Source organism: Hippoglossus hippoglossus, chromosome 14, assembly GCF_009819705.1.
Source record: "Hippoglossus hippoglossus isolate fHipHip1 chromosome 14, fHipHip1.pri, whole genome shotgun sequence".
In the NCBI taxonomy this organism is placed as follows: Eukaryota; Metazoa; Chordata; class Actinopteri; order Pleuronectiformes; family Pleuronectidae; genus Hippoglossus; species Hippoglossus hippoglossus.
In genome coordinates, this window is record NC_047164.1 from 11,417,804 (window position 1) to 11,428,391 (window position 10,588).

Consider the following 10,588-nt stretch of genomic DNA (forward strand, 5'->3'; position numbering starts at 1 on the left):
TGCCGCTGCCCAACACTTGGCTGAAGGGCATTTTCTTTTGTAGGGTCATTTTTTTTGGTGTCACTACAAATAAATGGTGGTCTGACTAAACTCCAGCCTGAAGAAGAAATGTGTGTGTGTATATACAGTATAGACGTGGGGCTTTTGGAATGTCTTTGCTTAACAGGACCAGCAGAAGTTGAAGTGAGAGAAGTCGATGGGAAGGTAGAAATGAAGGTTTTGAATGAGGCTGATGTTTCAGTCTATTTGCTGAATATGTATAAGATTAAATAGGTAGGAGCTGAAGGAAGCTGAAGAGCTGGAAGAGTAGGTTGTTTCTCATGATCATTGTCAGACTATTTAGCTGATCCTGCTACACAGCTAAACCTTTGTATTTTGTCTTGATGATGTTTTAGTTTCGAGTCACGAAGACATTAAAAGCTGGATATTTGGCAGCATTCTCAAATTTCTGGACCCATGATCGGGCCAATAAAAAGAGCTGGGAGCAGATTAACTGTCACTTAAAATGCAAAGAACATCTGAAGAGTGAATTGATGTGAATATTCCAAATAAGAATAGAATCAAGGTGCTGAGAGAAGATAGAGGGATGAATTTAAACTATTTAACTGTTATTACACAACAAACGTTCAATGTTTCGACCACTGCTCGTTTGACTCTATGACCTTGAATCACGCACCTTAGATTTATTATTAACCTTATTGTTATTATCCACATTCCTGAAGGCTAGGTGTGTGTGTGTGTGTGTGTGTGTGTGTTACTATTGTATAAGATTACCAGTTGATTTCCTTGTTCCTTCTTGTTATGAAAATTCAGAAAAACTGTGTTTACAATGACAGCAAAAAGCTGATAACACTGAGAGACAGAAGGAAAACGTTAGACTCTACATTCACATCATGCCTGAAAGACGGAACTACAAGGGAAGGAGAGTTTTAAAAAAAAACTTCCCACTTTCTCTTATTATATTAACCCCTGCAAGATATCTGACAGAGAGCAATAGACTATGGTGAATTCGATAAAAGTGCCCCTGTTTGGGGTAGTTTTGCTGCCTGGTGGGTGAAATAAAGGTACAAGCCTAGAAAACATTGACTATACAACCTGGACTTGTTTATTTAATCGATACATCATCTTCTAATACTGAAAGAACAAGAGAAAGACGACAGAAGTGGATGTAAACAGATTTTACACAAGGTTCAGTTTACTCGTCACTGTTACTCAGCCTGTGAAAAAAGTTGCATAATATCTTAAGTGTCTCTGGAGCGAGCCTCCCGAAGTTATTCCAAAAAACTCTTGTCGCATTAGTATGAAACTTAATAATCAACTGTTTTCAAGCCAGCACATTTTCAAGCCAGCACAGGGATTATACAGAAAATGTCTTTGGGATTATGTGACATCAATTGTACTGAACTGCACAACATGTGATCCGTCATTTTCTCATGTGGACTGAAAGATAATACAGAAGTCCCTCATGACCCATCTCTCTGTTGTGAGGCCTCGCTCTTTAGATTTAAAAGGGTCATTTGTCTCCATCAAGGGAAGATGAGTAGACTTAATCATGATGAAGGAGCCCAACACCCCCTAGTGAACAAAACGCTGAATGCAGGCCTCTTTCTCTTTAAGGCCGATATTTATTCACTTCAAGTATTGATCCAGGTGTGTGGTTTCATTTCCTCATTTGAGTCAATAAAAATGATGATTTTGTCAAAGTATTACAAATTAGATCTAGAGTTTATACTTTGTTCACGAGTATTTAAGATATCACATAACATTCAAAATTTTTGGAATCTGCACCGACTCATAAATATCAGTCCCCAAAACAAGCCTGTTGTTTTTTTATCAAGACCCATAAGTTATTCTCCGCACCAAAATGTATTAGGTTCTTCCCCGACCCAACAGATTCGTGGTAATCTATCCTGCAGTTTCTGCGCAATCTTGCTAACCAACAACCAAACAAACGCAGATGAAAACAATCTCCTTGGTGACGATAGTAACTGACACAGATTGACCTCGTTATTTTTATTTACCAAAAAAATCGACATGTTCTCCTCCAGTATCCAGTGCTCTGGTATGTTAATAGTCATCAATGTCGCAGTTTTTGAGTTGTGGAACTATTCAGATACTGCACATGAAGCAGAAAGCACTTCAGCCTCAGCCTTAATGGCTTCTCAGTTTTCTGCTGCTGACCTTGGTTCATCAGACCCGACCCTGTAAACTGCGACATTTGCAAAGTTCTGTGACACAAGATACAAGTTACTGGTTTACAAACACTCAAATTGGACCCAAGAGAAAGAATTAGAATAATGACATGGTCATAATTGTTCCTAAGTGCCAAGACTTCAGTAAAACTGTTGGTCATGAGGTTCTCAAAATCAATACGGCCAATTCCGTGGAGGCTGTGAACGTTCACAGCTCATTTAATGAGAATACAGAAATAAGTTTACGAGACCCTTGGGGGGAGATGTTTATCTAATGATGGAGCAAAACAGAAGATCTCACCAGGGGATGTCACCAACTGACCCTGCAACGGGCAGGGAAACGATACAATTAAAATGTCTCAACCTGTGTGAGCAGTAGGGGTGTGCGATAGTAGGAAAATATGCGATATCAATAACGTTGTTTAATATCGCGATGATGATGTCTTCCGATAAATAAACATAAACAGTCCCTGGCTATGGACGCAGAGACCACACACACACAGCTCCACAGCCGGGAGAAGGCACACAGCCTGGTCACAGTGCCACCAAGTCCGGGGCAGACACCAGGGAGCCATACACAGCTCCACTAAGATCACTTACAGTTTTAATGTGGGTCTTTTCTTATATGTTTGGACTGTGACATATTTTTTTTTACAGTCTTTAGCAGCTCTGTCAATAATTTACTGCTTCTCTGTGTCTATCATTCGCGCTGTGCGTCAAACCAAACGGAGCGCTCCCCGCCACCTCCATACATTTACTAAGTTCATAAAGTCTGTTGTTTTTACCCAGACTGAGTTTACACATGTGCCCGATCACACTGTTTGTTTGCGAGTGTGTGAGAGAGAGGACAAGAGCGAGCGAGCGGCTGATGAATGCGCTGCTCTGAAGAAAGATTTAACTCATTAATAAAAGAATCGATCATTACGTGAGAATAAGTGTTGATATTGTGGCGACAAACAAATCAACTTTTAAACTGTAGCAAGTCAGAGACGCCAGCGTCGCTCAGTCAAGTCTGTTTTCTGGTGGAAAAACCCATCAATGACCTGAATGTCTTTCATTATCATCTAAAGCGGCGAAATACATTGACAAGCGGAGCGTGAATCCGTGGCGCATGGATCATCATTATCGATAATACTCGATAACGTGAGCTCGCACATCGCTAAAACAACAATTAAGATATTATCGTAGACAATATATATCACACACCCCTAGTGAGCAGGTGTAAATGAATGAAGACGGGGTGCAGAGAGGTGAAGTCCTTCAGGTTACTGTGGTGGCGGGTTAGCAGTGGTGGCCTTCAGGATGCCTCGCAGCACCTTGTAGTTGTTGAGAGGCTGGTTTTCTTTGGGTGGGTAGCAGGGGCCGTGGTCTGTTGCGTAGGAATAAGGGAACCGCAGCACCCAAAGACTGTCGGAGGGCAACACTATCTCCGTCTTCTCTGGATGGAAAACTGGGCAGGGAGGGAGACCGGGCTGTACCTGAAAACACAATAATATAAGGATTAATGTGATATTTACATTAAAATAAATCTGTTAAAACTAAATTAATATTTTGCTACCAGATATGTGAATGAGTCTAACCTCACAGGGAACTCAGATATTACTAACCTTGAGAAACCACATTTAAATTCACTAGATCCAGATCTTTATTTGTATCTAATATGCACCAAACACACTGTAGTAAATCAGGTATATTCAGTCCCCGAAATATACCTGTTCTTTTTCATCAAGATTCATGAATTATTCTATAAGGAATCAATGAAAATGTTGAAAAACATCCCATCTCTCAAAGTTTAATAAAAATGAAAAGAATTCTTCTATCCGCCCCAAAAATTTAATTGATTATTTCCTAACCCATAGTGAAACCTTCCATCAAGTTTTGAGGTAATCCATCTAGTAGTTTTTGCTAAATCCTGCTAATTAACAAACAAACGTTGAAAAAAACACAACCTTCTTGGCAGAGGTAGAAAAAAGTATGTGTGTTATTTTTGTCTTGAAATGTAAATCGGATTTTCATTCTTTTGTTCTTGTCCACAGCGAAAACATCGTTCAAACATTCACAGTGTAGGTTGGAGAAAGTATGTGAAGCCTGAGGCTAATGACACGAACAGCAGCAAATTTGAGTCGGAGGTTTGCAAACCTGGAGTTAGATCAATGAAAGCAGATTAGAGGTTTGGAATAGAGCTGCGCTGACTTAAATAAAAACAACAACAACACAGAAACATTTGGATTTTGCTGTTCACAAGAAGCACAACACATGAAAACGGATCTCAGAGGAGGTGTGGATTTGCATGAAGCTGGGGAGGGTCACAAAGTCATCTCAAAGAGTTTAGATATTCATGTCCACAGTTTGAAAATGTCTATAAATAGGGATGATTTGTTTTACTGTGGCTAGTCTCCATAGAAATGGGCGCCCACCTAAGATGACTCCAAAAGCACAAAGCACAAAGATCAGTGAGGTAAAACTGAGGCCCAGAGTTGTAGCTAAAGGCTTTAAGAGATGCTTGGAGCTGGACTTGTGTGTTTGGTTGTTTACCTGTGGGTTGAGTGTGACCTCCAGCGGAGCATCCGGCACCACAATAAAAAGGCGAGCCAGCTGGGCGTAGTGAGGCTTCAGGCCGCGGCCCTGGGAAGGCGAAGGGATGTACAACGGCATGTCTGTGTTGAGCACCCTGGTGGCGGGATCTTTGGCGCCCCCTGGCCCCAGCACCTTCACTATCTTATCAGGCCCGGAGCTAATGAAGCGTCTTCCCCTGCTGTCCTCATACTCAAACCCCACGAACGCTCGAGCCATATCATCCCTTCTGCGACTCCTACCCAGCCCTCCAGTGCTCCCTCGCTTTCCCACCAGGGTCTTGTTAGGGGCTGGCCACGAAGACGAGCCTCCATCCAAAGGCTCCGTCAGTCCCGTATCCTCCTCTGACCGGGAGCGAATGACCAAGTCCCACGGCAAGAGGAAGGAGGAGCCGGGGAGGAAGCCTGGCTGTTCCAGACCCGTGTGGCAGTTGTAGGACTTTGCTGTTCCCAGTTTGACCAGTGACCAGCTGGAGAACTTGGGTAGCAGACCCTTCGAGCAGCCAGAGTGCAACATACCAGGGAGGTACTCCACAGTGGAGGGCTGTCGGTCCACCAGGCTCGGCCTCTTCGGCTGAACTTGGGTTTCGGTTCCGTCTCCTTCACCAAAGGTACCCAGACTGTCCGTGGACTGGCCGAGACTGAGGGCCAGGCTGAGGCTGGTGTCTGCGGGCGTGTGACTCTGTGTAGTGCTCGGCTCCTTCAGCTTCTCAGCCTCACCAGACTCCGAGGCCTCACTTGGGAGCTGCTGAGGCTGGTTTGGGGCTGGGGCCGGGTCAGGAGTGCTGGGCTGGAATACTGGAAACTCGATCCTCTCCAGCTTCCCGCAGCATTTCTCCTCCAGAATCTATTCAGGAAGAGCGGAGTTAGAGAATATGAGTAACGAATATGTGAAAGAAAACAACTAATATTTGAGATAGAGTTGTGCAATATAACAATATCTACTCTACTAGATATCTGTCAACTGTTTATAAGGTTACTATCGCTTTAGAGGAAAGTTTCACTTTTTTTTAATCTTACATCTTTACATTGAAAGCATTCTTGGTCTCAGTTATTCGCCGTCTGCACTGGCCCCAGAGAGATCCCTTCTTAAATCAATTACAATATAAGTGACTGCAAACAAATCCTCAGGCCTGTTTCTGTTTAAGAATTCATGAGGCTTTGTCACACTGAGTAAGACAAATGAAGAGGGTATCTCCAAATGGTACAGTCTTCTTATTCCACAAAGTTTTTTCAATTTCCCTCCACTATGGCTCAGCAACAACCACTGTACGTAACAAAAAGAGAAATTGACACTAAAAGAACTGCAACTGATTTATTTGGCAAACTCAGACAGTTTAAACCAAATATTAACTACAGCTCAACTGAGGAAATAATTATTTTGCAAAAAACAAAGACTGTCCCCCTTCAATCAAACTGAAATCAGTTTCGGACGGGATCTTTTTGTGACCACAAATATAGAAGCAATGATTACAATGATGGATGAATAGATGATAAAAATTAAAAGAATGTGAAGCTATCTTTCAATCTCTCAATCCTGTTTACATAAACATTGTATGTTTATGAATGTATTACTTCTTTTAAATGCCTCTTATTTTTACTTCCCTCTTTGTTGCAGTAAAACAGCAAATTTCCAAGGATGTAGGACTAATAAAGGATTTTCTTATCTTATATTCATCAATAGAATTAAGTATCAACTCTGAAATGAACACACTTTCACAAAGAAAAAAAGGCCATTAACAATGAAATATTTCATCGAGTCAATTTGTTTACTGACAACTTCTCCAGGAAGCGCAGTGACAAAAACACCACAGTATTAGCACCATCAGAGCCGCGAGTGTGAAATGTGACAACCAGCTGAGAGAAGCTGCTCGGCCGTGGCCCTCAGAGAGCACAGTGTGAATCCTCACCTGGAAGAAGTCATAATTGGCACCCTGGACGTCAAACGGATCCTCACGAGGAGCCTGTTTCCTGCCACAGTTGCAGGAGCTGGTGGAGCGCCCCCTGCTGTTGTGGTTCAGTATGGGGGGGTTGCGATCCATATCTGGCTTCTCTCCTGTAGAAATAAACATTAGATTTCAGTCATCTGATATTGTTTTTTATATAACACATAAAAAAACATTTTTGTGAATGGTTCAACTATCACACTCTGAGTTATCCAAGGTTTCACTCAGTGCGTTGTCGGAAGAAGTTGACTATTATTATAAACTACATTGGAGATCCCAGTGTGCAGATAAATAAGTTATTCTATTATACACCCTGTATATCACCAGTTTCGGACCTCGTTAGCTCCAATGCTGTGTAGCAGAGGAAAGAAAAGTAGAGAGGCATGTTCACCTGGCTGAGGCAGTAGGTGGAACTTGTGAACACAGTGCTGGTCAGTCAGGCTTCGCTCCTCACACAGCTGGTGGCCGTTGCTCCAGAACTTGTAACAGTCCTCATGAAGCTGCAGAGCGTAGCGCTGAAACGCCACGCCGCGAGCGTGCTGGCTGTACACCCGCAGAGCCTGTGCCAGCTGGTTTTTGTGCACTGTAGTGGTGTAATTATGGGGAAGGTTGGACTGGTAAGCGCTGTGAGCCAGTGGCAGGGCTTTCTGACACCTGTTCTCAGAAAACTTTGTGTCAGCTTCAAGAAAACCCTCCAAAACCTTCAGCTGGCTTTGCACTTTCGTAGCTAGTTCAGCCATTTCTTCGTCTGTGGTGGTAATAAGGACATGGTGGAGTCTGGAGGCCACCTGGACCCACTTGGAGTAGGTCGGCAGCTCAAAGTGCGAAGGCTGTGGGTTGCGACCGACACTGTCATCGAAGCCTTTCTTGGTCAGCACGAGCTCTACATGCTGCCAGAGGAACTCCTTCAAGCTACAGTCCACCAGCTGACCGCCCAACGGCGGGATGCCTGAGTCTGTGCTGCAGCTGGCCTGCCGAGCCGAACGTCGCATCTGCTGATAACGCCTCGGCCCTCTCACCACCGTGGTGGTGTCTTGCTCACACAAGATGCAGTTTGACCGCAGCTGAGCAAGCAATGTTCCCACGGGGTCCTCGTCCGTGGCTGGTATCACATACACAAATGCTTGGTTGGCGGGCACGGTGAACAAACAGTTGCTACTTTGGTTTGTGAGGACTCTGCTTTTACGGAAGATGCGATAAATCTGGTCCTCCAGTGCATGCTGCAGCCTCCTCCTGGGAGAGTGCTTTTTGGGTTTGTCTGGGTTTCCTCCAGACTCTGAACCATTGGCAGAAACCTTTGGAAAAACAAGGATGTGTCAATTAAACTCATGATACAAACTTACATAAAAACACAATAAAACCTAAAACATACAGCACAATAATCCATCGGGTGATCCTATAGGGCAATGTTTAATTACTTTACAGTTTGCAGTGTATTACATGTATGCCGCCATTGACTCCCATTAAATTTGTTTTAAAAGTTTTTCGGGAATTTACGAGCGAACCGTTAGACAAAAATAGAATAATAATATATGTGCCAATGCATTACTGCACACATAATAATGAAAAAGGAGACCTTCAGGGTTCCGTTCATCTGGAAGACGAAGAGCAGGCGCGGAGGGCAGGGCCGACAGTTCACCTTCCACTCCTTGGACACCGGACAATCTTTGATGGCAGCTCTGATCATAGGCAGCACCTTCTGTCGCAGGGCGTCCAGGGCTCGGAAGAAGCGGTCGTAGGTCACGTCGAAGGTCTGGTTGGGATGGACGAGCAGGAGGACGTGGCACACGGAGAACATGTAGAGCAGGTGGAGGCAGTGCTGCATCTCCAGGCCTTTCCAGAAGTCATGGGCGTCGGAGTGTCCGGCGCCGGCACTGAGAGTCTGACAGGCCCGCAGCAGCTGACGGCTGTCGCAGACGGAGGAGAGCAGCAGGTACAGCACCCGGTCCTCCTGGTTGTAGAAAGCCTGGATGTGGCTGTCCGCGGTGCCGCCGTCCTCCGGGCCGCCGAACAGCGCGAAGAGGTGTTTATCCGCCAGAGTGTTGACCAGAGACTCCTTCAGCGGCCCGGCCTGCATGTTGCTTTTACCGAAAATACCGACAACACACAAGCCTTCCTCCCGGTACAAAGCGTCCTCGACGATCTCTGACTGGAGCAGAGCCCCGATGCTCACAGGTTCAGCCATGTTGGCCTCTCTCATGTTGAGAAACAGACAGGGGAATAAAAACAACGACGCACCCACTTCCGGGTTCGTGACGCTAAAATGTCCGAGTAGAAGCAACAAATGCGTTCCGCTCCTGTGTTAGCTACATTATAACCATAGATTATAACATTGTAAACACTCAGTGGGGTTTCTATCGAATACATTGGACAACGACTTATTTCAGGGGAAATTAACAAGTCCACTCTGTAAAAAATATAGTAGGTGAGTGTCATCAGCTTGAAAGTTAAATTGTATTGTTTTGTAATGTAGCATATTTACAGTATCAAATTAAAAAGTACTCACAACCGAATGACCAATGTGATTTATTATTATTTCTTTTTTTTTACTATTCATTTTACTGAGCAATTCATGTATAAGTATCATTTAACAGCTGTAACCGATGGAGCTAATCTTACATATTTTATAGACTGTTATGCACGGTGGCCCTGAAGTGCAAATCACAACAGCAAAATAGACCACACAACAACAAATCCCAACATACAAAAACACAATTGCAAAAGAAAGATAACACGACAACAAATCCCAACGCGTAGACAGTGTGCCCATCCAACCAGGGACGAGCCTCATTGATAGCAGGTTCTTACCTTTTCCGATAGAAGTGGATTTCATTGTGCTTTTTCATTTGTCGTTGTGTTTTCTAATTTGCTGTTTTGTTGTTGTTATGTTTTCTTATTTGCGGTTGTGTTTTGTGATCTTATTTGCTGTTTGTTGTTGTTGTTATTGTTGTTGTTGTTGTTATGTGTATTTATTTGCTGTTGTGTTTGGTCATTGTGTTTTCTAATTTGCTGTTCTGTTGTTGCTATGTGTTCTTTGCTGTTGTGTTTTGTGATTGTGTGATCTTATTTGCTGTTTGTTGTTGTTGTTATTGTTGTTGTTGTTGTTGTTATGTGTATTTATTTGCTGTTGTGTTTGGTCATTGTGTTTTCTAATTTGCTGTTCTGTTGTTGCTATGTGTTCTTCTTTGCTGTTGTGTTTTGTGATTGTGTTTTCTTATTTGCTGTTTTGTTGTTGTTATGTGTTCTTCTTTGCTGTTGTGTTTTCTTATTTGCTGTTTTGTTGTTGTTATGTGTTCTTCTTTGCTGTTTTGTTTTGTGATTGTGTGATCTTATTTGCTGTTTGTTGTTGTTATTGTTGTTGTTATGTGTATTTATTTGCTGTTGTGTTTGGTCATTGTGTTTTCTAATTTGCTGTTCTGTTGTCGTTATGTGTTCTTATTTGCTGTTGTGTTTTGTAGTTGTGTTTTCTAATTTGCTCTTCTGTTGTCGTTATGTGTTCTTATTTGCTGTTGTGTTTTGTGATTGTGTTTTCTAATTTGCTGTTCTGCTTTTGTTATTGGTTGTTGTGTTTGCTTATGTGTTGTGTGTAGTGATTTTCTGCTGTGATTTGTACTACAGGGCCACCATAGTTATATAAGAATGAATCATATTTTAGCTCATCATGCTCTACATTCAATTACTTAAGCATTACACATATTTAACAATGATATAAATAATATTATAAAAATAAAAGATGTGAGTGACTCTTGAAAGACACTAACAAGTAAAAGGTTTCTATCAAAGACTCATTATTGAAACCACCTTCAAACCCTCTCCAGAAGGTCTCGGACGCCTGACGACACGAGTTTGCGCGCGCGCTCTTGAGCTCTCTCCGACG

At 42.9% G+C, this 10,588-nt stretch overlaps 1 protein-coding gene across 1 annotated transcript; it reads right to left on the bottom strand.

Moving 5' to 3' along the window:
• Window positions 1-2,851: 2,851 nt before the first annotated feature.
• On the bottom strand, window positions 2,852-9,099 carry smg8 (SMG8 nonsense mediated mRNA decay factor). The gene is made up of 5 exons (XM_034606444.1): window positions 8,288-9,099; window positions 7,103-8,006; window positions 6,676-6,821; window positions 4,728-5,612; window positions 2,852-3,670 (listed from the first exon to the last, which is right to left on the bottom strand). Exons 1-5 carry the CDS (start codon window positions 8,909-8,911, stop codon window positions 3,458-3,460), a joined length of 2,772 nt encoding a protein of 923 aa, XP_034462335.1. The 5' UTR covers window positions 8,912-9,099; the 3' UTR covers window positions 2,852-3,457.
• Window positions 9,100-10,588: the final 1,489 nt, after the last annotated feature.

What these genes read in the sequence shown, in the direction of transcription:
- smg8 (XM_034606444.1), bottom strand. Translation starts at nt 8,911, where the DNA reads ATGAGAGAGGCCAACATGGCTGAACCTGTGAGCATCGGGGCTCTGCTC. An exon ending in CCAATTATGACTTCTTCCAG is followed by an intron (nt 5,613 to 6,675) that starts GTGAGGATTCAC and finishes CTTCCTGAATAG; the next exon opens with ATTCTGGAGGAGAAATGCTG. An exon ending in AGGTCACACTCAACCCACAG is followed by an intron (nt 3,671 to 4,727) that starts GTAAACAACCAA and finishes TTGTGTTTTCAG; the next exon opens with GTACAGCCCGGTCTCCCTCC.